The 27,874-nt window shown below is 50.2% G+C and overlaps 3 protein-coding genes across 5 annotated transcripts in view; 1 reads left to right on the forward strand and 2 right to left on the reverse strand.

Annotated features, from left to right (window-relative positions):
* Window positions 1-2,476: 2,476 nt before the first annotated feature.
* Window positions 2,477-19,507, forward strand: cu (NADP/NADPH phosphatase nocturnin). Of its 3 annotated transcripts, none has more exons than XM_089563253.1 (3): window positions 2,477-3,180; window positions 17,661-17,887; window positions 18,483-19,507. In XM_089563253.1, the coding sequence occupies exons 1-3, from the start codon at window positions 2,939-2,941 to the stop codon at window positions 19,367-19,369; spliced, it is 1,356 nt and encodes a 451-aa protein (XP_089419379.1). In that variant the 5' UTR covers window positions 2,477-2,938; the 3' UTR covers window positions 19,370-19,507. The 3 variants fall into 3 exon arrangements, with proteins under 3 accessions (XP_089419379.1, XP_089419393.1, XP_089419388.1); XM_089563267.1 differs by lacking the exon at window positions 2,477-3,180 and adding an exon at window positions 12,178-12,337; XM_089563262.1 differs by lacking the exon at window positions 2,477-3,180 and adding an exon at window positions 12,832-13,042.
* On the reverse strand, window positions 19,508-27,866 carry LOC149370807 (uncharacterized). Its single transcript, XM_089563276.1, has 5 exons — window positions 27,601-27,866; window positions 26,681-26,860; window positions 22,729-22,804; window positions 20,359-20,798; window positions 19,508-20,006 (listed from the first exon to the last, which is right to left on the reverse strand). Exons 2-5 carry the CDS (start codon window positions 26,761-26,763, stop codon window positions 19,925-19,927), a joined length of 681 nt encoding a protein of 226 aa, XP_089419402.1. The 5' UTR covers window positions 26,764-26,860; window positions 27,601-27,866; the 3' UTR covers window positions 19,508-19,924.
* Window positions 27,607-27,874, reverse strand: part of LOC149370808 (acid-sensing ion channel 4-A-like) — an 84,007-nt gene continuing 83,739 nt past the window's right edge. Inside the window, exon 6 of the mRNA XM_089578734.1 lies at window positions 27,607-27,685. Within this exon, the coding sequence (XP_089434860.1) occupies window positions 27,607-27,685 (79 nt within the window). The remainder of the gene's footprint in view (window positions 27,686-27,874) is intronic.

The raw sequence follows: 27,874 nt of genomic DNA on the forward strand, positions 1-27,874 counted from the left end.
CAAAAGTCGCGCCACTTTTTTTGGCCTTGTTTTGGGGTGGTTATTTGCTTATTTGCTCGGCGGCATCTGGCAACTCTGGCCAGAGCCCGACTCTAGAGGCGCCAGTAAGTCCACTGCTTCGGGGGTTTCAAAAGTCGCCGACCTTACTGTCCCCCACCCCCACTTGACAGGTCATCTCTCTTCAATGGGAGACGGTCGCCGACCCCTTGGTCCCCTACAAGGCGGTCGCGGTCTTTCCCGCAGCCTTGTACAGCATCCGAAGCGCGCGACCCGCTGTCGCCTTTCCTAACCCCTCCCGACTTCAGACGGACACGTAAGGGGGGGGGGGGGGGGAATTAGCCTACGGGTGCCGTATGCTAATCCTTTATTTCTTCCGTGACATTTCAACAGAGAGAGAGAGAAAAAAAAACAGCAGCACCTGTTTTTTGGCCACTCTGGAAGCTAAGCCATGCACGCGCAAAAACCCGCTGTCGCCATTCCTAACCCCTCCCGACTTCAGACGGACACGGTAGGGGGGGGGGGGGGGGATTAGCCTACGGGTGCCGTATGCTAATCCTTTATTTCTTCCGTGACATTTCAAGAGAGAGAGAGAGAAAAAAAAACAGCAGCACCTGTTTCTTGGCCACTCCGGAAGCTAAGCCATGCACGCGCAAAAACCCGCTGTCGCCATTCCTAACCCCTCCCGACTTCAGACGGACACGGTAGGGGGGGGGGGGGGGGGAATTAGCCTACGGGTGCCGTATGCTAATCCTTTATTTCTTCCGTGACATTTCAAGAGAGAGAGAGAGAAAAAAAAAACAGCAGCACCTGTTTTTTGGCCACTCCGGAAGCTAAGCCATGCACGCGCAAAAACGATGAAGGCAGTTGCGCGCGTTGAGCGCATTGGTCAGAAGACACCTTGAGCGGCGACTTCGCGCAGCAACGATGTTTATTCGCACATATGCGCGAGCTACGCCTTCCTGCGCTTCGCCGTCTTTTTTCGCTCTCTCAAGGATATAGAGGGAGTCACTTCGTTGCATGGCTATTTCACAATTCACTATCTAGCAATCTCTTGTTTACTCCTGCGGATACGTGTCGTCAGAACAAGTACCTAGCTTTCGAGAAAACACTCTGATCGCGGCTTTTTTTTATGTTCGTAAATTGTGCAATATTTACTTCCATTCTCGACTCGCTGGGCGAAGATATTTTCCGAACGCTTTTATCGGACACAAGTTGCGAGGTACCGTGGTGCTAAATAGTTTTCGGCGATGTTTCGCTTCGTACACGGAGCAAAAGGCCCCTCGATCAAGGCGAAATTCAGAAACGTCCTTGTACTGTGCGATGCAAGTGCCCGTTAAAGAACCGCAGACGGTCGAGGTTAACCCACGTCCCTCCACTACGGCTTCCCTCATAGCCGACGTGCAAAAGCTTGGGAGCGTTAAACTCCACATACCTTATAATTTTGCGTTTGGCGCATGATAGCCTAAGCTATTTATCTATTGTAAAACGCAGTCACAAACAGATATGACGCGTAATACATGCACTTCAATCTTGTCTTTACAATCCATGACAATGCAAAACTTCCTGGCACATGCGTATGTAATACGTCAAATGCGGCAGCCATGGTCCTAAGCTTGCCGTAAACGTATCTCAGTACATTGGTTCCTTATCGTGTATTGCTAACGCTGTTTTTTTTTTCTTTTGTAACTTCGTGTCCAGACGAAACAAAGCGTTTCTTCGCGACTCCGTGATGTGTAGAGTACTTCCTTTTTTTCTGGTTTTTGGAATACGTCAATACCTTTCATTTTCACTTTATTTCGAATCGCTGTCCTTCCTGTCTACTTTTCTTTCCCTTATGACTACCCGAAAGGATCAGCTTCCTCGGACCTCTGTGAGCAAGCAGAGTGGACGTGCGAAGCTCTCGCTACAAAAAACTGACCACTTTCTTCCCTTTTTGGAAGTAAGGGTCAGGTGGTCCGCGCCAAGTTCGCGGAAAATTTTCTCGGGAGAAGCGCCGGTTGTGGTTGGAGCCCTTGCCTAACAAGTTTTCTCCACGCCATTGTGCGGAAGCCACACATTCCGAGATTACCCGGGCTTACTTCCGGTGACTTTGGGCGCAGTCTAGGAAGGGAGGGGGGGGGGGGGGGGGGAGCGTCCGTTCTTACACCTGTACCGCCACGTGACCGTCGCCATCGCCCTCGGGGGTCTCGTGCCAACGGGGAAACGTGTCATTTCTTGACACGTGCCCGTGGTGCCGCCTATTGTCTCTCTCACTTTCTTTCTCTCGCGTCCGGGCCATGACGGCTAAGGACGGCAAAAAAAAAAAAAAGGGGGGGGGGGGGGGGCGTGCAAGAGGTGCGGAGTGGAAGGGCGTGCAATCTTCTTTCCTCCACTTTTCTCTCGCTCACGAAATCTCGCCGAGGCGCCGCAGCTGGCCGCCGCGGCCGGTTGGCTTTTCCCGGTACGACGGCAGGAAAGAAAGAAGTAGCAGCGGCCGGTACAGATACGCTCCATTCGCCTGCGCCGCTCCGCTCGAGCAGCCGGTGTTCACGTGCGCGCCGCCGCGACAGGGCCCCCGCCGCGTCACGTGACTGCTGGCTGCTCTCCTCCCGTGCTCTTCTCTCCTCGCCGGCTCGTCGAGGAAGCCAAAAGCGCGGCCGGCGCGCCGGTCGGGCTTTTGCCTTTGCCTTCACCGCCGTCGTCCTACTCAGTGCCAGCCTGCTATATACCTTCTCACTGCACTGCGGCCGCCCGGGAACATGACGTCGGCCGCCTCCATCTGGATAGGTGCCCGGATAGCGCGCTGCGCCAGCGACGACATGGGATTGTGACACCGGCTCCTGCCTTAGTCCCGGGAGTAGGACAATAGAGGACGGAGGAGGCACCTGTTCCGTGCCACCGCCGTTGAGGAACCGTCGACCATCTCGCTGCGTGGCCATCGGATACTTCTTGCAAGCAGATGGGTACCCGCAGGGTGGTGGGTAGCCGTCGGCTGGCGCAGTCCCTCGTGGACCTGCTGCGTCGGCCCGCCAAGCCGGCGTTCGCGCCGTCTTCGTCCGAACAGCTGTGGTCCAAGCCGAGCCAGAACTTGACGCCGTCGCTGCAACAACCGCGCGGCGCAGCATCTTCCGAGGACGATGAGGCCGCGTCCTCCGCCGCGCTCTGGGAGCTGTACAAGGCGCCGCTGCAACAGGGAGGCAGGTGAGGACATCGCGGCTGGATAGTACTGCAGCCACTTTCAGGGGAACGGAAAGGTGTTGTCAGAGAGGCCAGTTTAAACTGTCCCTTCGTTTTCGACGCGAACCACACGCGAAAAATTTTTCTGGAGTGTTCGCTTGGGCGGGTTCTCAGGGAACGACAGTAGGTGGAGCATAAAATAGAGCACCGCAGTTCCATGTTTCATGGACTTTTTTTGCCGTGCGATCTCACGAAGCAGACTTTTAGATTGCTATGTATTCGAACGAAGCATTTGACTGGTTTAACGGGCAAATGCTCTCTCCATCATGTAGTAGGGCATCATGGCAAGCATTATTTAGGCCTTGTTTCGTTTTCGCAATTGAATGAAAGCCATATGCATTGTGATGTCGTGAAGCGCATCTTCTGTTGGTTATAAGCTTCGAAGTTCTCCGCTACCTCTGCCGCAAACCACTGGTTGTTTCGCTCAAATAGCACCGCCTCTTCTTCCCATAGCAACAGCTGCTAACTTCGCTGCCAGAAAAGGAAGGTAACTGCGTCTTTTGTTTGCCTGCAGTCGAGCAGGTGGTCGTCATTTCTTTGTTTTGTGGCCAAACGCTGACGCTCGCATCCGGCGCGCAAGTTTCGGGTTCCGCAGTCTTGACGCGATCGCGAGACGTCTTATGCAACGCTTGCGTCAGCTCCGCTTTCCGTCGTCTTGCACGAACCGGTCGTTGCCACTGAGCAGACCAGAAAGTGGCGCCCGTGCCTTGCGTCGAGACAAGGTCAGCGCACTTTTGTCCCCTCTTGCATGCGACATATATTGCCCAGACCAGTTTGGACCGCATTCGAATGCACTTGGACTGTGCGTACTTTATCATAGTTCCTTTTTTCCTCTGTAAGACATTCTGACGCTTTCTTTCATCGCGTTGCTGAGTTCCCTCCCCTGTTCACGAGACATTACAGATATAAGTTTGGCCTCTCAATGGCTGGTCATGACAGGCGAAGCAGCAGTCGACCGTTGATCTCTATGCATTCGAAAGACTTTGTGTGTCTAATACCGTTCTTACTTGAACATATGGTATGGTATAGTATAGTTTAGCGTCCTAAAGCTGGACGTATCGCCCGAGCCACGCTAGTTGCGTATCACCAGAAACCTGCTTTAATGAGCGGCTGACCAAGGGTGGAAAACTCGGCAATCAGTTAATCTTATCGGGAAGAGTTAGTGTGCGCATGTCCCAAAAACGCATTGAAAATACTTTGTTCAATTTTGATTCGTACGTGTGCCGGCTTACAGTGCAGAACACTAGTAAGCTTTATCGTTGTTTTCTTTCGTTAAATTGCGAAAATTTTTCCGAGCGGTTTATTTTTCACTAGCGCCACTGCGTACATACAATCAGAAGCTCAAGTTTGTCGCCGTTGTCGCTAACCATGTAATGGTTACCGCTGTTTGTATAGACCGCAGTTGGTGCCATTATAGCTTTGCCGTCCGTTTGTAACCGATCTTTCAGATAAGCCGTTTTTATTTTTTATCTTTGTTTTATTCTTTTTTTTTAACAGCAAGTGCAGGATTGACCTTCGTTCTCCGAAGTGGTGTTTGTAGTACGCCGTGCTTTTTTTTTTTTTTTTTTGTCCACGCACCACGGAAAGCGAACGCAAGGTCACATGCATCCATATAGCTGCCTGCCGGAGTTCGGAGTTTTCCACGCAGCTTGTTCTGCTGTTAACTTGCTTAACCGTCCGCGTAGGAGGCATTAATGGAAAGAGCGTGGCCTGACCGCCAAGGTCAGCGTTACAGGGAGCAACCCTTCCGACACTGATAAGCTGGCTGCAGACTGACCTACTTCGCGGTCTATGCAAAGTGACGTAGAACACCCAGACATCCAGGTCACATCCGCTGAAACTGCCTTCGCGCGAAGGTAAAACGGGATAGCGGTGCTTTTTATGCTGGCAGAACGAGTGATATGATCGGGATGCTGCCATTGTCCGAGTAAAAACGAGAACGCTGGTTTTTTTCCCCCGCACGATGTGGCAGGAAAAAGAAAACGGGAAAGCTAGTGGTATTGCTAACGTTGTGAAGTTCAGCTTTGGCAAAACTTCAAAAACAAGTGAGCGTGTTACTGAATTCGATACCGGCATCAGCATAGTTCTGTGTGAGGAATTCCAGTCTCTCGTATCCCATTACGTGAGATAAGTTTTGATATTTAAGATGAGGCTCCTATCGGGATTTTTGGGTCGATGTTTCGTTTTGGCCTTATCTCAAACGTGAACTGTCAAAAAAAAAAAGCAGCCAAGCACCATGTTCTGCATGATTCCACAAGTGTTCTGTCTTAAAAATAAATAAATATTCTGCAGTTATTTCACTGTCTACGCCAGTATAACAGGTGTAAATAGTGCCGTTTTTGTTTTGACAACACAAGTGGTAACAGCAGCAAACATTTCTCCTTGAAACGCATCTTGACAACTCAAGAATAAATCGGCTTTTCCCTGTCAAAGGACCCGTTCCAGCCAACAGCGTCGGCCGATTCTTATGAGCTTTCTAGATTGACAATGCAGGGAGTGGCCAATGAAAGGATGGAGGGAGGAGACTCACGCTCACACCAGCAGGTTCATGAAAATTGGCCGACGCCATTGGCTGGGGGAGGGGGGGGGGGAAAGGGGGCACTGTGGAGAAAACTCTTTGTTCTTGAGTTGTATTGGACTGTGGAAAATTAAAGCAGAATTCTTAGATCGCTTTGTAATGATGCCTGGCAATATAAATTAGGTCACCAAACATATGAGATAAAATTAGTTTGTAACAGCTAGTTCACCTTTCTTATAATCTATGCAACAATTCAGTGCGCCATATATAAGAACGATAGACGAACCCTTCACGGGTCTTAGCTTTCGCTATCACTAAATTCAAGAAGCACAGAATAATGGACAAGCTTTGCGCCCTGGGACGACAAGATAAACTGCTCAGCGAATCTGTGCTTCTGACGCCGGCGTCTTGTTACTTGCCTCGTGGGCACTTTTGGCAACAACGTGTCTGTATGCTGCGCTAGTCGTAGTTTCTATTAGGACGGCCTGAAAATTCACGCGATGGGTTCGTTTTCCTCGTTCGAATCATTGAACGCTTGATGTAAGAAATGGTTTACTTTTAGGGGTCGTCGCATCCTGTAAAATTGGTCGCGACCACGTACGCGTTTCTCAGTGGAACCCTTCCCTGCGCATTCTTTTTTATTCAGTTCTGCCATAGACAACTTTTCCTGGTATAAAACAGATTTTACGTATAAAGAGAAAAAATAGCATTGAGACTGAGAGGAAAAATTCCAAATTCAAAGGCTCGTGTCGGTTTGGCTGTCCTTGAAAAGGTGGGGCGAGTGCGTTCCTTTGTGCGATTTCATATTTATTGCAACCACACGGCCGCGCTGGAACACTCGCACAAGCAACCGTGAAAGAACCCTTCTAGCCCTCGCACCGGCTCTTCTCTCGCGACGCGTGTCAAGGATTCTTTGAATGCGCGCCAGCTGAACGAAGCACGCTTCCGTCGCAAGAGTGTGACGTAGGCAGCGAGGGCGAAAAACAGTTGGCGCGCCGCCATGTTTGTTCTCCCTGACACGGTCGCAGCCGACTCTTGTCAAAGCCACGCTTCGCCCCGCTCTTGAAGAGGCATCAGAATCAAATTTTAATTTCGGCAGGGATTACACATTTCACTTACCTTGAGATTTCTGACAGTGGCTAGGATCGCCGCGAGTCTACACCGCCGTGTGTCCTCACCGCAACGTTCACGTGCGGCTTAATAACGATTCATTGCGGGATCTGTTTAATGGCGCCGGCCCTTCTACTCCGAGGAACGGCGGTGGTTCGCATTGCAGGCGGGTTATAAATAGCTCGCAGAACGTGAATGCGAGGACATTTTCGCAAATATGGCTGACCGCCGGCTCGGCCTCTTGCGGAATAATGCGCATATAATGAGCGCCTAGCGACTAGAGCTTTTTTTCTTGAAACTTGGAAAACACCACCTAGGCGCAAATAATTTCACAAGAACAAAAGAGACCAGGAGACAACGGACAAGCGCCAACTCTCTTCTCTCGCCAACTGCTCGTCTCTTTTGTCCTTGTGAAATTATTTGCGCCTAGGTGGTTTTTTTCAAGTTTCAAGATGCAAAACCAACTAGCCCGTCAACGTGCCTTACTGGACTAGAGCTTTGTTTTCACGCGAGAGCGTCGGTATCCCCATGTCGGAAAGAATTGTATGATGTCGGCGACCGTTTGAACCCGCGCGGCCGGAGCAATCGGCCGCTTCGACAACCTAGGTGAGCCAACTAGGTCACATGACCTTTTGGCGTCGTCACAACCTGCCCACCTGATTGTGAGCAAACTGACCACCGTGGCAGGTGGCAGTTCAATTAGTGATTGTTCGCTCCATAGAGTTTCTTACTATTACCTAGAGGGAAAGCTGGCGGCGCTGCACTTCAGCCACCATGGACGCCCAAAGCATCATGGGGCGGTGAGCTACTTGTTGCGGCACAGTCGTAATTTTTCGGGAACATGGAGTGGCACTACTAAGACGTTTCATTCTGAAAACGCTGTTCGTGTGTGCGCAGACGACTTTCGCGCGAACGCAGTGGGCAAAACTCATAGTAGTGAAACCGCGACGACACACGACGCCAATAAAGGTTTAACTTTTCTGAAATGCCATTAAAAAACCTCTTATAGCATTTAAGCAACAACATATTTTTTGAAAACATATTTACTTTTAAAAGTGCGCCTGTTAATTACGAAATATTAGTTTTTATAGTGTTGCACTGCTTGGCCAATAGGAGAGCGAGTCGTCTCTTATTTTGGGCAAACTTTGCACTTAAATGCTTTTATGCTCGTTTGTTGCAATCATTAGACAAGATATTGAATGTTAGGACGTTTGTAGTTATCAAACAGCTTAATTTTTCTATTATTTTTTGGCCAAAAGTTGCAGTTCCGCAACAAGTAGCTCACCGCCCCATGATGCTTTGAGCGCCCATGGTGGCTGAGGTGGTCACGTGGGGTCTCCATGCAAACTCCCATAGAGGGGTCGCCAGCTTTCCCTCTAGGTAATAGTAAGAAACTCTACGGTTCGCTCGGGAAGAGCAACATGGTTCTCACAAGCCCCACAGGTGGCAGCACCTGCCATCCCAGGGCGGTGGCGCATCGCTTCACCGCTGCACCACTGCTCCAGGAGTGGTATGAGGACTGCCAGCGATCTATGGATGTAAAGTAGAGACTGACAAATTCCGCATATATGGACATTAACCCATTAACTCTATGGTGTCATACCCTTAAAAGGCGGAGGCTTAGTGCCCCCTCCAGTTCTTTTTGTCTCAGTTCATCCTCTCACATACATGGCTTGCACCGCGATAACATACTTGCCGGAAAGAGTCCGACAGCGGCAAAAAAACCCTGCGTCACTTTGCAGGCCTTGCTTTTAAAAATACTGTGCGTGAAAAATCATCCGGCCGTCCTCGAAGCAAGGCAGAGCACAAGCTGCTTTGAGAGTTCTTTGACAGCTCATGTTTTGCTTGTCGGTTTTGGAATAGGATTTGAGCTCTCAATGGCAAAAACGTTGACCTCGATATGGGAATGCTATTTTTTTCCTCTCGCTTAGCTGTCGGATGCTTGCTGTGGACAGTGCGGGTCCCTGACCGCTGTTTTCCTCTTACCCTTGAAATGGTAAAAGAGGAAAAGCGTTGATTTTACTTTGAGCGAGAGTAAACTTTACAGAATAAACAGCAACAATTTAAAACAAGCCCTGTCGCATCGGACTATTCGCCACCATTTGGTCCGTCCGCCATCGGGGTGCCTAGGACGGCTGGGTACTCGGATGGAAAAATCACCTATTTTGAGCAGCCAGTCCGTGGGGCTGTGGAATTGCAGGAGTTAATTAGGAAGATCTTTTTTAAAGATCAGCTTCTTCTAACGCAACACAAGAGTTGCTGAAAGGGCCAGGTTAGCCATGGAATTATTCGCCAGTAGAAAGCAAACACACATGTTTCTGTCGTTTTAACTTGATGAACTTCGGTTATTTCCAGAAAGTGAGACTGTTTTATTATTCGAAACAAGTAGGTTAGTCGAAGAAAAATTATACTCACAAAAGCGGAGTCAGTGTTTGCGAAGGCAAACCAGACGAGACATTCACATGTCAGCTTCAGCCGTGGTCTTCCCTTCCTTTGCGTGCGCTGACTCGGCCAACCGTGACGAGCGCGCTCAAACCGGGAGAACGGAAAAGTCACGGTCCGCTTTCCTTCACTCGGTGTGGGTAAAGAAAACACAAAACAAGAGACGTACGTCTCGAAAATGTTTGAAACGCGCGGAAGCCGAAACAAAGCAGTCGTCGAAGTGCGTCATGAGTACGTCACTGTGACGTTGGAACGTTGCATCTGCTGACTACGTCGGAAGGACGTATGTGTGAATGTTATTTTAAGGGCGTTGGCGCGCTCTCTTCGGTGTGTAGACCTTTGTGCAGCCTTCTGTTCATTTTTTTTTTTTTGCAAGTCGTTCCTTGAGTGCTTTGTCCTCGGGTATTTGTGCAGTCGCGTATTTAACAGCGGTGCATTAGCACCTGTACAGAAAGCTCATTTAGGCTGGCTTTAAAGGTAGTTGGCAGTGAAAGAGGACGTTCTTGTTTTCTTTCGACAATGAAAAACACATGGTTGTAATACGATGCGGTGTCGTCGGCCTCGTTTGTCAAAAAAGAGATGATCCGTGTTTGTGCGACCTCGGCATGCCCGGTGCTGTCACTCTGTCCCAGAGTGTAGCGGAGACTGTGTACGATTCAAGGCAATGAGCTGTATTTTTGAAAAGTGAGGGGAACTCATCCGCTTTACGTTTGAGCAGTGTTGGATGCTTGTCATAGCAAGGGTGACAGTGGTCGCGTCACAACTTATCTGCTGCTGCCGCCGCGGTGGCTCAGCGGTTATGGTGCTCGGCTGCTGACCCAAAAGACGCGGGTTCGATCCCGGCCGCGGCGGCTAGAATTTCTTTGGAGGAGAAATTCTAGAGGCCCGTGTACTGTGCGATGTCAGTGCACGTTAAAGAACCCCAGGTGGTCGAAATTTCCGGAGCCCTCCACTACGGCGTCTCTCATAGCCTTAGTCGCTTTGGGACGTTAAACCCCATAAACCAAACCAAACCACAACTTATCTGCTGTGCACATGACAGACGAGGCCGGGACTTCCTTACTACTTGAATTATTGCGCGTCCTTGTCACCTCTCCTGACCGTTGCACTCGTGCGTGCGTACGACTGAATTTTGTGGTATTATTTCCTTGCCAAAACGATGTATGTAGAGAAAACAAATGGAAATTGGTTTTTTATTAAAAGTAATGGCGCAGTAAGTGTCTCGTATGTCTCGGTGGACACCTCAACCACGCGGTATGGCATGGGAGGAAGGTGGGAGAGAAAGAAGAAAGAGGTGCCGTAATGGAGGGATCCGGTAAAATTTCTACCACCTGGGGGTCTTTAACGTGTCATTTCGTTTCATTCGAGCTCCGTCACGTCAGTTTTATTATTATTGCACGTGTAGCACCTCATTGACATCTTAAAAGTATACACCTGCTATTGCTTTCCTTCTGTCTGACACGTATATATCGATAATGAACTGTGATCTAGTTACCACAAAATATAATCGCGATTGCATAATGCTAATGCAGCAAATGAGCGCTAGGTCCCACGCGATAACGTTTACGCACTGAATGATGCGGCTCGTGCAGAGTCCCTGACACCCCCATCCATAGTTGTCCCTTTTTACTGTGCTCCAGTATACCATATATGGTTTGTCTGCATTGTTTTTATTTGAAAAGTTCTGGACTCAACAGTTTCGGTGGCTTGGAGCTAACGGACGCGACTGATAAATATTTGTAAATGGTCTGCCACTCAGACGCTTCGCTCGATGTCTGCACCGAACAGCGACCGAGTTTATGACACCGGTTAGTCATAATAGTGCTGTCAAACATTGCGTGTGCCAGGCGTCGATAGCTTTGCACCCAGTGGGCAAACATGCTGACCTCAGAGAGCCGGAAAGCATTTCAGACCCGAACCAAAACTTGCGCTGCATTTGCTGACGTCGCGTTTCGTTTCCTTTGAAAGCGATTACACACGAGCTGACGCAGAGTCATGCAGTTTCTCCCCGGACCAGTTAGAGCGCTTGACGTAGCATCAGCGTCGACAGCGTCTGCTGCTTAGGACCGAGCTTCCTCTTAAACAGTGTAAGCAGGCTTAAAAGTGGAGCTGGAAATTACAAGCAGGAACAAAACGCAGACCATTGCCTCGAGTATTTCATAAAGAAAAATAAAAAAAAGGGCGAGACCGCAGCGGCATCCGTGAAACGTAAACCAGATGTCCGCTTACGACATTTTGCCACTGCCAGTCGCGCGGCTCTTACATTTTTCCCTGAGCTGGCGGCCGTTCATCAGATCCCCTCTCATTCCATACATGGCATATCGGAGACGGTCTGAGCTGTCCTCTTCGACGCAGTATTTACGAACGTGCGCGACGCTTACAGGGTCCGGCTGTGTTTCCTTGCAAACGTCATGGAAGGGGCGAATGCTTCGCATACCCGGGGCGGGAGTTGCGTGTACGGTCGGGGCACGTCGTCGGCGCGCTCGCGTGCAACCTTGGAAGTTGCCGTCGCCTACTCACCGCGCCTTCCTGCGACGTTACTCTCTGTCGGTGTGTTTGTGTGTGCGTGCGCGCTGTGACGTCACAGCGGGATGGAGGAGCCCCACGGAGCAGCCATGCATTCGGCGCAAGGTCGCCTTGCGGGGCATAACTTCCCGTCGTACTCAATGAATAGCAGGGCTTTCTCGTCGCTGTCAACACGCGCACCCCGGGGGAGAGAACGGGTCCGGCTCAGCCGCGAGCGCAACTACGCAGCATTCGAGTTGCGACGCCGAAACAGTGCACAGCGGCAGCACGCTGTACGGCTGGTGGTGCATCACGGACAGCACTGTGCGTTGCCTGGGGCAGACCTCGAACGAGAACCTCGGGTGCTCCACGTTACAGCCATTCTGTTAAGTGTAACGGCATCAAGTTGGCATCAAGTTGGCATCAAGTTGGCATCAAGTTGGCATCAAGTTGGCATCAAGTTGGCATCAAGTTGACGTTTCGCCTCTGAGCGCGTATTATGGAAGTTGAGTCTCAAGTGCAACTCTTTCTATGTGGAAAGACGAGGTACGTCCCGCAATTCATTCCTCTGGGTGGCCGCAAGCAGGTAGCGTTATCGCAGCATTTTAATTAGTAGCCATCCACCCCTTATTATCTAATGAGTATGTATCAACTACATCGGTGATGGAGCATTTCGAAAGCTCCGGAGTCCTCTTGACCAACGTCAAGGTCGCGGGTGCAGAACGGTTGCCTGCAGTCTATTCGTTGCTTCGACAGCCGATGTATTTCATTTTTCTTTAACGGCCGCCGCGACCCTGTAACACTTTCGCTCATTTGCATACGCCGGCGTTATGGCGCGCTTGTTGTCTTCTGGCTGTGCAGTGACTCCCCCTCTTTCTGGCTGTGCAGTGACTCCCCCTCTTTCTGCCCTTTTCTTTCCGCCCTCCTCCGAAAGGGGGCCGCTGGAAATAACCGCGCTCCTCAAGTCTCTAAATTTAGCCTCAGGCGTTGCCTCAAAACTCCCCCGCTTTCAGCGTGGTTCCCAGCCAGGGCTGGCGGTGTGTGCTACGAACGAGTCATGTCATAGTCATCCAGTCAGTCGTCCAGGTAGACAGTGTACTCGCTATATACCTATTGTGTGTAGTGGCTTGCGTTTGTATGTGTGAATTCTAGGAGACATTCGTGTATCGTTTATTGCTTCATTCGCTTGAATCGAATGGGAACGATGCGGCAACCACTGCAACTCGGAGCGGCTCTTCGCCTCGCACCAAGGTAGGATCTGGCTTCGGACAGCGATGCTCTTTTAACGGCTGTATCTCGGATACACACTTGCCTCGCGCACGGAAGTGGATCACTATATGAATTTGGAACCGTATTTTCTTGTACAGTGCGAAATATTCCCCCAGAGAGCGCATTCAGAGTTAATCTTTCGCATACACCAAGAATGACTGCGTTCCCGTGTAGGTGGTCGCTGGAGTGTTTCGTAACTGTGGAGGCAACTGGTTCTCAATCCTGTCTAGACACTGGTATAGCCTTCGTAAGCATGCCTGTTAGTCGACAAAGTGTACACACGAAATGTTTGGAGCCGGTTGCTTTTGGGGCTCATTATGTGGTGCCTTTTTCCCCTTTCCTTTTGGACTTCTGTTTGATGAGAATCGATCATTTCTTACACGAAGACCAGTAACTAGGCTCAGTCGCCGCCATTCTTCTAGCACTCAAGATTCTCCGTGTAGCCGCTTGAGTTTTGTGTGCCAAGCGGACTCTGTCCCGCTCCCACTCTGCCCTTTCAACATCCCGTCCCGTGACTTGCAACGTGCTGCACGAGAGGGGATGACAGTGCGCTTCGATAAGGCAGCCAGAGAGCAATCCTTATCTAACGCTCGACGAGAAAACTCGTTGGGCAACGCCTTCTGCCCGGTGGCTATCTTTGAATTCTGTCTTTTTCATTTTTTTATGTGCTCGGCGCGATTTGTAGCCGCGTGATCCTCCCATTCTGTGAAGTGAAGCGCAGGACGCGTGGTCATCCTCGTGGTACTAGAGTGTCACTATCTTCTCGCGACCGGCCTTTGAGCCTGCGTGAGCGAGAATAACGGATGCATGGAGCAAGTTGGGAGCAATCTGTCGCTATCGTGCCTACTTGTCGCAGAGTTAATCGGACACCTTGGCTTCTTTTTTTTGCTCGTGCTAGCATCTTTATCAAGTAGGAATGAGATACAGAAGCGAAAGATACCCGGAGGTCCCTGCGACCGGGATGGAACTTTTATGGAGTGTTCATGGTAGTTCTTGGATATCGCATATGCAAGGACTGGAAGGAAGTTATCGCTCACATCCTGTCCCGTCATAAGTGCTGCTCCAACCGATACGTGAACCTCGTTTCGTGTGAGAACAGCGTCGTTGATGCTTATTGAGCAACGTACAGATTCAGCTCTGCTTGAATAAATTATTGCGCTTAGCGCTCTTTGACACTGTAATGTATCTCGCTGCTACTACGCGGGACAAAAATAACTATTTGGTAGCATAGGCGTCATATATGCAATATATCAGCTGTCTCTGTCCATTACTATGTCAATGTAGTTTGCTTGCTCTGTATGTTTTACTGGAATTGGCTAGCTCGCTCTTCTGCTGTCAAGTGTCAAAAACAAAAAAAGTGGTTGGGGCTTAACGTAGTTAAACGGAGTACATGTGCGAAAGCAGGGGACGCTTAAGTTTTCCCTTAAGTTCTTTAGTGGGGTTATGACCATATATGCCGAGTGTTCATTCTATACTTAACATTAATAGACAGCGGCGAGTCCTCATACCACTAGCAGTGCCGTGGCGCGGCGGTTATAACATTAATAGACAGCGGCGAGTCCTCATACCACTAGCAGTGCCGTGGCGCGGCGGTTAAACGATGCGATTAATTCCTGGTTAATGACCAGTAATTAATTTAACTGCCAGGGCATGCTGTGTTGACGCCACAAGGTTACTTGACCTAGGTGGCGCGACGCTCCTCCGATTGTATCCGAGCTTCCTCCCATTCGCTGCAGCTTACACGGCACTCCTCTGAACCACGGTGGAAGAATATAGTCTGTTTCTTCCACCGTGCTCTGAACTAACTCGAGCTTACCCGAGTAACTCGCGTTAGTTCGGAGCAGATTCTCGCCCGGGGTTGGTACGCCTGGAACAGCGCTTTCGCACTAAAACAGATTCATTCCGCTGTCGCATGCTTGCGTAAGCGTTGGAAACATCTCTGAGCATCTGTATGTTCTCTGAACATTCTGAAAACAAGAAGCACTATTCATGGCCACGTCGGATACGAAACTCAACCAGTTTCAAACTACGTACTAGCTAAATTTTAGATTCACTGTTTATGTACCGTAATTTCTGGTATAAATTCAGCACCTGGTGTGTAGTTCGCACCCAGTACAGTGTTAACCTCCTTGCCTTTCTTATTCCTGTTTATTTCTCTCTCTCTCTCATGCTATATTTGGCGATAAAAATGCAGTACTGTATGCTTTTATTGACAGCCCACAAAGCTCAAAATGGTCATAGCATGTGTAGCCCGCGGTACAGATAGGCGACAAAGCTCAAAATGGCCGCTTATAACATGTATAGCTGCGAGCTGTGTACCGAAATTTACGGTATATATCACTAGCTTTAGTCAAGCCACTATCATTGTGCGGCAACTAGCTCGCGTGGTTTTTCGGAGCACGTAGCAGTGGCAACTGTATCAGGAATTCGAGCATACACAATGGCAAAATCGATTTCAGCATGATTGCCATGTGGTGCAACATAAACCTCACCGTAATATTAGTTGGAAAGAGCACGCATTTCATCTCGCAACGAAACGAGAAGAGATAGCGTGCGGGAAGCGTTATCTTATCTTTCTGCGCACGAGATGCAGCGTTATCGTCGCACACCTTTGGCCTGGCGAGTTGCACGTAGCGCATGACCGACGCGGAACTTGACGTCAGCGCGATCTTGGGGCAGTTGGCTGATGTGGATGTGGATGTGGAGTACGCCGCTGACGTGTACTGCGTTCCCCTTAGCGATAAGCGGGTCGGAAAGCGATAAGGGCCCAAAATAAACGCGCCGAACGTGTCATTCGAGTGGGTGCAGTTCGTGCACTATGGCCGGCACGAGTCTCCATGTTTTCCTGTCTCGGTACCCGCCGCCTGGGGACGTCGATCATGCCGAAAAGAACCGTGCATTATGGGCCAATTCTTCAAATCGCATGAGGCGTTGCCGTTTAATCGGAGGTAGCATTGAGTGCTTCGGCATAAATATGACAGCGTGGCAGTTTCCTGGTAATCTTCGAACATATAGGAAGATAAGCGGCAATACTTTGGCCGATCCTTCCACACTTGACAACGGCACTGATCTGAAGCATTTTGCCTCCAGCTTTGAAACTCATTGATACTCTGCTAGTTGATAAAACGATATAAAACTAGGGCTGTACTGAGTATTTCCTTGATTTCAACTTAATCGCCACGGGGTCATGTTGATGTCATTGCCAGGAAGGGGTTGTTCAAGTTTATGAAGCCGTGTATCATGGCCCGTTTGCAACTGTGTACACGCCATTTCGCAATAGTTCTGAAGTTCAAAAATGTGTGGAGCGCGGCTTGACTGGCTTTTTTCCCAGCATGATGATGCAGTTTGGAGGTAGTTTGTTGCCCCTGGGTTGTTGCCCTATTTCTCTATTGTTTTCCTTTCCCGAAAGAATGGCATCCAGATAATGTCGCGTGTGTATCGGCGGGAATGTCAACTGCGGCGGTTAAACGGACCGCCTTCCGCTATTTTCCTCGCACAGCGTTGTTTTTAACGAGAAACACGTACGGGCAGTCGTGATAGCGCGACCATTGTTGCGGAATGCATGCTGCCTGAACCAAGTTCACCGACACCGCTGTGCTGTTTTTACTGCAGGTCGGTGAACTCGTCGCTGACAAGGATCTCTCTTTTCTGCCTCTCTGGACTGCCTGTCCGCTAAATGTGTTTTGAACCTCGGAGCTGTTTTGTGCCTGAGCATGCAGGCTTTACAGTTGCTGATCATGGCAGGACTTTCTTCCTGTTTCGTGGTGTTTTCTTCCTTTTTCCTTTCTATTTTTGTCATGAAGGAACCAAGAGGCGTGCAAGGATTAGTAATACTGTTGCTGAACGTGGGATATAAACAAACTATAGCGATGCATCGGGACGCCAATGAAGCAGCAAAAAATGGATTCTTTTTGGGGTGTTCTTTCGTATTCCCGGGGTCAATTCTTTGATGTCACGTGTAATGTGGGCTATTTCACTTCGCAAGCTGATTTCGTTCACGTCAAAAGACCACTCGCAAATGGTAATCCCCGGCTTATTCCTGGGCTGAAGCATGCACGCCTGAGCAGCACCGTCCTGAACACCTTGACAAGGTTTACTATTCTACACGATATACTGCCGTTGTACTCACACCGGTGCCGCTGTCATAATATTGCTTTTGGTAGCGCTGGGATGTACACCCCCCGTCAAAAGTATACGGCCCAAGGGGTTTGCTTGTGAGGCCTGCTGCATGCCTCGTTACGCATGCTCAGCGACCGTAACCTCTCGAACGAGGAATGGCATTACGTCCTCAACCCTCCCAAGCTTTGGAGTGCTAGATATGCTAGGGAGCCCCACTAAACAGCTTAGAAGCAAACCCCATTGGGCCGTATACTTTTGACGGGGACTGTACATGATATATTTTCTTTGGGCGTGCAGGGATAATAGTATGCAATTAAATTTCTTGGGATCTATGTTACCCAAAACATTGTGACGCCCTTCGAATCCAGCGCAGCTCGTACACTATTTATCCATTCAGGAAGTTCAGTTACGGAAAAGCGCGTTTAGTATTTGTCCTTTGCCAGCCATGCTTAGAGTTTCTGTCGTATTTCAATGTGCGCAGAATGGGCAGCTTTACGTCGGCTCCCAAGATCGCCAACGAGGACCGCGCCGACTGCGACCTGGAGCTCGAACCACAGCATGACGTCACGCGAGAAGAGCTGCTTGACCGCTGCCGCAGGGAGCTGCAGTCGCTTCCTCCTCAACTGAAACGTAACTTCACGGGTCGCTACCAAGAACAGCCCGGACCTGAGACCGTGCGAGTGCTCCAGTGGAACCTGCTTTCACAGGGTGAGCCATGAACTGTGCCGGGCCTTAGCTCATGCTAGTATGAACCAGGGAAAAAAGGGCTGGAAGAACTTGCTCCTGAACAGGTCTTTTCTTGAAAATTCTCTGCCTGCGGCGATGTCGGTCACAACATCGACTTTAATAGCCGTAAGGTTATAGGCAAAGTGCTTACGCCTTTTTACCTGTGGTTGCTTCTGTTTTCGCTTTTACTGCGGCCAAGTATGAATCATCTAGACCAGCGGGTAGCATTGCCGTATATGCTTCTGACCAAAGCACCCATCTTACTGCTACTAAAGCTCCCTCCATGACGCTCATGCCGAAACGTTGTGGAGGGGCTTTAACTGCTACTAGCGTGCAAGAGCGATGCTGGCAGTTGGAGGGCGTGCATGCCCTGGAAGGCAAAAGAAATTCAATACGCATTCGGTTGATGATATTCCGTCAGGATTGACGCCGTAGCATGTGCGTTGGCTTTGTACAAAAATAAAAGGAGCAGGCTGCCTGCTTCCGCTTCATTTTACATTTTTACTGCGTATCTCGCCACGGTTCTTCGTATGTGTCCTTAACTGACGTTGACGTTTGTTGTCTCTGCCTGACGCAGCCCTGGCCGAGCAGGCGGACGGCTTCGCCTGCTGTCCGGAGGCGGCGCTCGACTGGAGCAAACGACGGTGGCGCATCCTCGAGGAGATCCTCAGCTACCAGCCGGACCTGGTCTGCCTGCAGGAGGTGGACCACTACAAGTTCCTCAGCGCCAGCCTGGGCAGCGTCGGCTTCGACGGCACCTTCTTCCCCAAGCCGGACTCGCCCTGCTGCTACGTGCGCGGCAACAACGGGCCCGACGGCTGCGCCATCTTCTACGACCGGACCAAGTTCGAGCTGGTCCGCTGCGAGAAGCGAGTGCTCGAGGTGTTCACCTGCCAGTCGAACCAGGTGACGCTGCTCTGCGTCTTCCGCCGCAAGATGGACGACGCCGAGCTCTGCCTGGTCACCACCCACCTGAAAGCCCGCCAGGGCGGCCTCCTGTCCAGCCTGCGAAACGAGCAGGGCAAGGACCTGCTCGACTTCGTCCGCAACAACCGCGGCCAGAGGCCCACCATCATCGCAGGCGACTTCAACGCCGAGCCCAGTGAGCCCGTGTACAGGACGCTCCTGGCGCAGCGCGACCTGCCGCTCGAGAGCAGTTACGCCGTCAAGCCAGGAAGCGGCGTCCGCGAGCAGGAGCCCCCGTACACCACGTGGAAGATCCGGCGCGAGGGCGAGGTCTGCCACACGATAGACTACATCTTCTACACCAAGAACGACTTCCAGCTCGAGGCCCGCCTGGACTTCCCCACCGAGGACCAGATCGGACCTGGTCGGGTGCCCTCGCTGGCCTACGCTTCCGACCACTTTTCGCTGGTGGCGGACCTGTCGCTGCCCTTCCGAATCTCCGACGAACAGGTCAACGAACTCCTGCGCGAAGAAGGCTCCTCCCACGGCGCTTCCTAGCGACACGACACGCGCCCCAGAGTGCGCGCCTCATCACACTTGTAAATAGCCCCCTTTCCTGCCGCAGTTTGTATGCCTTGCTAGTATCGACAATTCTCCGCACGACGTACGAGAGTAAAACGTTTCAACACATCGGGACTCTGTTGTACTGTGTTTATTGGCATTTCTCGGAGTTTTTTTTGGAGCTGCGCCGGTATTCATGAGGCGAGAGTTGTTGCTGCAGACAGCAAAGGACAGATTTCGCCAGTGGGTATCGCAGAGAAGTCGGCCTCAGCCAGGGTGTGCTATTTCGCTACCCTGCATTGAAACTATTTGTGGTGGGCCATAAAAGTGGCACGGTGATAGTAAGAACAAGATAGGTAAAGGTCGAAACGATGCATGGGCCACTGTTACCGCATAGAGTGCTGCTATTTCGTTATGTGGCACACACGTGTCAACATTCTTATAGCGGTGACACTTCCAAATCCTATTGCATCCTATGTGTGATCATAGTGCTAACCTTGTAGCCTTAACTGCTGAGAGTAACGATGCTAACAATGACTTCGCAATAACTTGTCACAGCACACGGGGCCGACGGTAGTCTCTTAAATCATTGCTGTGATGACTCTTCACTGCCGCCAGTACAGAATCCTTGTTTCTGCAAAAAGAAGTAGATAGGGCATTAGGTTTCTGTATTTGTCGTGACAGAACGTGTTTGACTAGTCTGTTAATAGCCGTGGAAACGTTTCATTTAATAATGAACCATTGAATTGTTCTCGACTCCTGGCCGTCAGACAAGTACACCAAAAGATTCATGATTCATTAATGCTTTGTATCCTAAAAAAAAAAGGCTGGTAAGCACTTATAAAACCGTTATATCGGACGCCTTGTGCGCAAGGAGTGTCATCACTATGACAATTATTAGCCTCGGCGGGGACGGGTGAAAGAATGGGAGTTTTACTTCTAAGTACTTCCATCTCCGATGAGCAGTGGCATATCCCAAAGCTTACGTTTGGAAGCGCCTGCCAAAGAAGCCGCCGTCTTCGTCCACGTGTTGCGGAACTGCGTATCCCAGGTAGAGGGGTCGCCTCGTTGGGGCAGGGCCGGCAACAGGGCCAGCGTAGTCCCTGGGGCTCGAGTACACCGTGCGGAAGAGGGGTGACCGCGACGGAGCTCGGCCCAGCACGGGGTACTCCCTGTCGCGCACCAGGAAGGACCACGGCTTACGGCTGCCGCCATGCTCGGCGACCTTTTCCTCCCGCGGGGGCGGGTACGTCCACTCGGCCTTGGCACGGGGCGAAGCAGGCCGCTTTTTGCCGCAGCCGAAGTAGCGATCGCAGAGGTGGTTCATCAGCGTCACGATGTGCTCCAGGAACTCGAATATGGTGATGGCCGACACACCGATGTAGAGGCCCAAGCAGCCGCCCAAGTCGGCAAACAACTGCGGTAACTGGGCATGCGTGTGAATGCGTCAGTGAGGGGAAGTTTGAAGAGCGAAGTTAGCGTTTAATGGATGTCGGATTATGCTGTACCCATTTCCACAATAGCTTGAGGTCATGCGTACTTGTGCGTGCCAAAGTCATGATCGTTTTACAGCGCAGCTGCTGGTGTGTCTCTCTAGGCGTGAGCGTCGGTGTAACACATCACGTGTCCAGAGCGGCTGACGTCACAGGCAGCGAGGAACCGTCTAAGCGCGCTCCGCTAAGGTGGTGGTGGAGTCTTTATTTAGTTACAACAGCACAGAGTTACTCTCCTCCAACGCATTAATGAGAACGCGTAATCGGGGAGCACCCTTTGCCCGCTGCTGCTAGGACCCCGCACCATGTGCACTGTAACCTATCTAACCACCACTTAGCGTCGTAAGTAGCATGATGGCACACCATGCACCACTTGTACGTAGGGCGCCGAAATGGATGCGCAGCGGAGCGGTATGCGTGCATCACGGACGCCCTATACTTCCATTGTGCATGTGGACATATGCAAACTAGACGAAAGCATAGATTTTCGCCTGGTTCTCCAGCATGGTTCTACTTCGATTCTTGTATCGCTCCAGCTGAGTGCTCTGGAAGCAATGTGGAGGGAAGACAGAATTCTCGGAACACAATCTTCAACTTCAATAGGTGGGAAGAAAGCCTGAGTCCGGTGACCAAGGTTTTAAAGTTCCATTTGTAGAAACGCTCGTCAGTGGGCTGGGGCCACAGTTGTGCTTCAGTTAATGAATACTCTGAGACCTTACGCCGCCTTCCGGGCGAAAGAAGCGGCAACGGTTGCTGTACCACATCCTCACGAACAAGCCACCTTACGTGACTCCCGTGAGTATGATAGTGGGCGTGCTCGTAGAGAGTGCTGTCGGAAAGTGCGAATTTTCCAGATTTTTGCATCCAGCGCAGGTATCATACAAATCCAGTTAAACCAGGATTCTAGCCGATTCTCAAACCGGCAGAAGCAGGCGAAGTTATACCGTTAACCTCCTTTTAAGAGAGGCTGTTTCTGTAAATACCTGTAATTACAAGTAATCTTAAGCCTATTTTAAAGGTGGTGATCGATAAGATACGGCTGCAATTGAGCATCAAAAATCACCACCTCGTAATGCCCAACATTGGTATCGCTGTATACAGCGCTTCCCCGCGCTCATAACGCCCAGCTCGAAGCCTCTGTGCCGTTGAAAGGACGTCTTACAGCCGAATGTGGCGCGCATGAATGGATAGAAAGCATGCACGCGCATATAGCAATCCTGAAACATGTGCCGAAGTTGCTATCACATTGTTTTGTTTTTTTTTTTGTTTTTATTTAAACTTACTGCGGTCTTGCTCAAAAACACGGCAGTTACGTGGGACATGCATATAACAGCATAAAGAAAAAGGAAAACAATAAGACTAAATTATATTAAGTGCTCTTCAAATTATCCTAATGAATTCTGGGTAACTGCGTTGTTAATGAGGTTATTCCAGTCAACCATAGCTCGTGGGAAATATGAATGCTTAAAGCAATTATTTCTTGAAGTTAGCGGCGATATGGTCCAAACTCGTCTTGCTTGCAATGTAAACGTCAAGCCTGTTTCACATGCAAGCGAAAACGCTAGCGATTCCTGCCGCCGCAGCTCAGAAACCTGTTTCGAGTCGCCGCGGTGGCTAGAGCCTCCAGAGCGACGAGGTTCTAACAAGTTGGAAATTTCCGCTGGGTCGCACCGCTCAGTCGCTTGCATGTGAACCAGCCTTTATCGAAGTCCTTCATCTTGGAGGAGCTCTGCCATTGCACCTAAACTCGTTCAATGCGTCGACGCTGGTGTGGCCTGTGTACGCGATAATGCACGCTCAATAATAAGCGCATTTATGCAGAGTCTTCTGTGCAGAAAGCGGCGGAGTTGTGCATACACTTACGGGGTACGCTGGCAGGTCCCGAACGGAGAGGTAGTTCATTTCCTGTATGTATATGTGCACCCTCATGAAATTTCCCCTGGAAAAATGAAAAATAAAAGAACAAACAATCATATATAAGATCTCCGCGGGATGAAATATTTTGCTCCTCATGTCAGCAGTGACAGAACAAAACGGCGCATTAGCTGGGGGCAGCGCTATGATAGGCATGACGCAAACCACAGGCACCCACGAGTTTACGTAGTAAGGAGCTCGGCAAAATTTCGGATACGTCCGAGAAGGTCGAAATGAGGTTGCCACGTGGCATAGCGGCTATGGTGCTCGGCTGCTGACCTGAAAGGCGCGGGTTCTATCTCGATTGAATTTCGTTGGAGGCGAAATCCTAGAGGCCCTGTACTGTGCGATGCCAGTGCACATTAAAGAAACCCAGGTGGTCGCAATTTTCTGAACCTCTTCAACAAGGCGCCCTATATATATATATATATATATATATATATATATATATATATATATGACAGAAGCCAACAGCCACAGAAACCAAGGGGCACAGGGGATTTTTTTAAGTTATTTATTTTGTGGTGTTGATCAGTTTAGAATATTACTGAATATGTTATCGTTTTTTAAAGATAACTGATTAGAAAAGCAGAAGAAAAAACAACCACCTGCCGCCGGTGGGATCCGAACCCACGACCTCCGAATATATATATATATAGCGCTAAGCGGGATCATAGACCGATCTTCCAAACATTTCATTCCTGAGAAGCCTCCCTGTACAACGAATAAAATGTCGAGGGAGAAGTTTAACTTCACACATCCCACACGAGCATAGCGTGTGGAGTAATTGCTGGCGACGCGACTGACTCAGCGAGCCCGAGAGTACGGAGAGGCGCATGGGCTAGCTTTAACTGAATTTAGCGATTCGCGCAGTGACAACGTGCCCGAGAGATGGAGTTAAGCGAAAAGATGAGGAAGAGGTTCGCGCAGGTGAGGTGGCCAATGCGCTTGCTTGGCGCCTCGCTTGCATTGCGAAGACAGCGGCGACGCGGGCAGATATATAATGTGAGCAGTATGCGCTAGCGCTCTATGACCCAAAGAGCGTGCACACAGGTTTTGAAGTCATACCGCCGTGATACCTTTACACCGATGGCGCGAGCTACTTTCCGTAGACGCGTGTAGAGGCGCTGGTGCACGCAGCGTGAACCAATGGGGAGGGGTGTGAATATGACAGATCAGTGACGACGCGACACGGATATGGTGTGAGACATCGTAAACACCAGGGGATGCTGTGCGCTAGCACCCTGTGAATTAAGCTTTTGCTGAGTTTAACGAGTTACGCAGCGATAGCGTAAATATTGAGTTTTTCTTTTCTTAGAGGACCATCCGTGCTTCCGCCCAGGTACAAGAGTGATGGCGTAGTTGTTCGAACGTCTGTCTCATGTGTGGTAGGTGGTGGGTACAATATTTCTGCCGGAAACCCACTCGTTTTCCTACAGGCACAAGCCTACCCTTGACGAAATGGCGTCCGGCACTGGGGCGAAACGCTTTGGAAACCGGGTCTTTGACCCCGCCTCGCGCAGACCAAAACACATGTCAGCAATGCATGATGTTGTTGGAGCAATCTCCTCCTGAGCGATCAAAATCGATCTACATCACTGACATAGCAAAAACAACGCGACTCCAACGATAGCGAAGACGATGTTCTATAAACTAGCCGAACCTTAGACCTTATCTCAGTAAGAACGTGAAATCCTTCGACGGTAGTTCGTCTGGTTTGATTTCTAACATGGAGGAGAGACTGGCACCGCCCTAGGGTTGGAAAACGAGGTAAAAACGTTTCGGAACTAAGTACTTTCTCCAGAGTCCGGAAACGTGGGGACCTCATTTTTCAATCCTTGATTGGTGTCAGTCGCTCCTCTATATTAAGGCAAAAGCCATTAATGCCTCATCGTTGTCGAGAGAAGGTTGTCAGCAGAAGGTTGTCAGCAGAGGTGTCACGCTTTTTCTAGTCAGACCAGAAAAAGAATCTTTGTGCACGATGAGATCCGAACTGCACACCTTCCGTTCCGAAGCCGAGCGTGCTAATGGCTACGCTACTTCCAGCCAGCGCATATGTAGTTCTCCTTGTCTAGGACGCTGGAGACTGTTTGCAGAAAGGCGTCGAATCAGACGGATTCCTCTCAAACGCCCTTCAGTGTCTCCAGCATTTAAGATTCGCAAACAGTTGTGTACTCAATTAACATCTTAACCACACATAAGTGACACAAGCAGCAACACCGCTCTTAAAGGGCAACTCCGGCGATTTTTCAGCCATTTTAAGTTAATGGCTGTTTTGTGTTCCTAAGAACCTCCTGTAATGTGTACGATACAAGGTTTTCAAAAGCAAACGTAAAATAATTTTTAAACAGCAAAAAACGCAAAACTCGAAACCGAAACCGCTAAACCGAAACCGGGGAGGTGCCTTCGTGCGGTATTGACTGTGACGTCACGAGCGGGTTCGCCGCGCTTTGAAGTCCCCGAAGATATCACAGCTACCCTGAGCCGCGCTGTCGACATGACTGAAAGCGCGAAGGACAGCTTTTCCGAGACCAGCGAGTCTTTATAAGACGACTCATTCGACGATTTTGGACTGGACGAGTCGCCTTTCAGGTATGATCCACCGCCGCGCGAGCCAGCCGAGTCACACTACAGGCCGCGTCACTTGCAGCACGGAGACGGTCTGAACTCGGAGAAGTGATTACTTGAGTCATTTCTCGTGCATGCATTTGTGACAGAGTCGTCAGAACAAAAGTTAATGAGATGCTCCCGCCGGCAGCTGTTCGTGTGGCCAGTGCCGGCCGACCCAGCCTGATGAAAGAATCTGCTGCCGGAACGTTGTCGCGGTGCACAACGTCCTTACAGGGGCATGCATCACCAACAGTCCTCTCTGCGAAGCTTTATCTCGACGGCGAGCTTTTGGAAGTGAGTTCACGCCAGCTACAGTTCTACAATCCAACATACCGCTTCTTCTTGACGGCCGCGCTTCGTTCAGCTGGCCGCTGCGATAGACGGTTGTACTAGAATAACGTTGGCACAGAATATGCCTTCAAGCGCCACTTGAACGAAGCCTTAGCGAGTCCAAAGCTCTCTTTGAAGTACACGCTGTCTTCATAGCATTTTGGCGCGAAATATTCCGAGCACAAGCGGGAATGCTTCCTCGGAGACCAGTTTACACGGCGGACAGCTCTCACACGCTTGTCGCGAAGGTTCTTATCGCTAGGAAACCTACGCTAGATCATGCCCGTTGTCACAGATCAAGAATTTGTGCACCCCACAGCACAACAGAAGTTGCCGTGACCCATCACTCTGCCGTACACATCACATCAGGCACGTTGAGATGAAATTGTGCGTGAAATTGCACAGGTGGTCGAAATAATTCCGGAGAGCTCCACTACGGACCTCTTTCTTCCTTTCTTCTTTCACTCCTACCTTACGTCGCGTTTCGGGTGTCCATTACTGCGTCATGTTTACTTTCCCCAAAACCAATTTTCAGTTTTCCCCTGCACTGCCAGCGCCAGCACGCGCCCAACCAGCTTGACACGCCGCCCCGCCAGTGACGTCACAGAACAGGGTGGCCTGTAGAAGTTGCTCGACCAGTGGGTGCCGCTCGCGTCGAGGAGCGCTTGTCTTGAAAATTCGCTTGCGGAAAAACTACGCCGGTTTCAGGTGCGAAATTTTACATTAGGTATCAGGCTATCATAAAAAATTCAGACTTAAAATTTCATTTCAATTGATGCACATCGAAAAATCGCCGGAGTTGCCCTTTAAGGCTTTCGCCTCACCGCCCTTTAGGTCAACAAAGTGCCCTCCTGAATTTTTTTTATAATCTGAGCCTATATGTGTGTTCAGATTTCGACGTCTCGTTCAGCCACGAAGCAGAGAGACAGAGCAGTTCCCCGCATCTCGGAGGCCGACGGACCTGAAGGCGACCAGCTCGTCCATGAAGGTCCGATCGTCGGTCGCGTTGAGCACGTCCTGCCAGTGGATGCCCGCATCTTGCATGCGCTTGTTGAGCAGCGGCCACCGCTTGATGGCCCACGACTGCTGGCGGAAGTTGGGCCACTCCGACTGGGAGGTGGTCAGGTCGTACCTCACCTCCCTGCGAGCGAGAACACTCCGGGCTGCGCGGCCTGACGCTTCTGTCGCATGCACATTTCAACTACGGAATGAGTTTGCATGTAGGACTGATAGAATATCTTTATATGTCGACCATGTGCTTCGCTCCCTGTGCTCGAAGGTGCCAGTTAAGAAAGTCTGCCGCAATGGCACCGCTTCTCCAGATACAAGCGACGCCATGAAGCACCGGAGATTCAAACCAGCTATCGCAAGCGGGACAGACGCGAAAGATCGTCAATGAAGAGCCATCTTTTTTTATATGAAGTATGCAATGCCCGGTCTTGGCCACTCTGCTTCCCCCCCCCCCCCCCCCCCCGCTTACTGCCGACAATTGCTTTTAGTCATTATTCTTTTTTCACCGGCTTCGACTTCGCTACATTCTGCCCGAACAATAGGACGATCTTCGCGGCACGATAATAGTACATTCAATGTGCGATAGCGTTTCTTTAATATTCTGGTACCACCTAAGTAACCTATAGCAGCCACCTCCACGTACTGTCTTGCGCAAAACCTCTTAGAGTATTAATTATTGAGTAAAGATGTTGGCATAACTTTAACAAGCAACTTAGACTGAAAATGTAAACTACACGTCGGCTTCATAGTGCAAGGGTGTCATCACAACAGTGAAGGTAGTCATACAGTAGACTGTGGCGGACAGAAGACGATAGTGAAGAAGGTACTAAAAAACAAAAAGAAAAAGGAAACAAGCGCATGTATACTTACACGCATTCAGGAAGGCACAGTGTCTTGCATTGCTGCCCTCCGCTGGACGAAGTGTAGCTGCGGAGGTAGCGAGTGCGGCAGCGAGCTGCAAGTGGCAGCCATGTGTACCAAGCTTACCGCTCTGACATCGAAACTCCCAAATAACTAAACTAACATGCGGCAATCACCGCTGCTCCACTGATTCTCTTGTGTTATTATATCCCGCGTTCTTCGTGTGTGATTGCGCGAAGGTAATGTAGCCATAAACCCATGAGTGTCTGCCAAGAAGGAGATG

This window comes from Amblyomma mixtum, chromosome 1 (assembly GCF_055824585.1).
Source record: "Amblyomma mixtum isolate Tamu chromosome 1, ASM5582458v1, whole genome shotgun sequence".
In the NCBI taxonomy this organism is placed as follows: domain Eukaryota; kingdom Metazoa; phylum Arthropoda; class Arachnida; order Ixodida; family Ixodidae; genus Amblyomma; species Amblyomma mixtum.

What these genes read in the sequence shown, in the direction of transcription:
- cu (XM_089563253.1), top strand. Translation starts at nt 2,939, where the DNA reads ATGGGTACCCGCAGGGTGGTGGGTAGCCGTCGGCTGGCGCAGTCCCTC. An exon ending in CCGCTGCAACAGGGAGGCAG is followed by an intron (nt 3,181 to 17,660) that starts GTGAGGACATCG and finishes CAATGTGCGCAG; the next exon opens with AATGGGCAGCTTTACGTCGG. An exon ending in GTGGAACCTGCTTTCACAGG is followed by an intron (nt 17,888 to 18,482) that starts GTGAGCCATGAA and finishes TGCCTGACGCAG; the next exon opens with CCCTGGCCGAGCAGGCGGAC.
- LOC149370807 (XM_089563276.1), bottom strand. Translation starts at nt 26,763, where the DNA reads ATGCAAGATGCGGGCATCCACTGGCAGGACGTGCTCAACGCGACCGAC. An exon ending in GGGACCTGCCAGCGTACCCC is followed by an intron (nt 20,799 to 22,728) that starts GTAAGTGTATGC and finishes ACGCATGCCCAG; the next exon opens with TTACCGCAGTTGTTTGCCGA. An exon ending in TTTGGCAGGCGCTTCCAAAC is followed by an intron (nt 20,007 to 20,358) that starts GTAAGCTTTGGG and finishes TTCTTTTTGCAG; the next exon opens with AAACAAGGATTCTGTACTGG.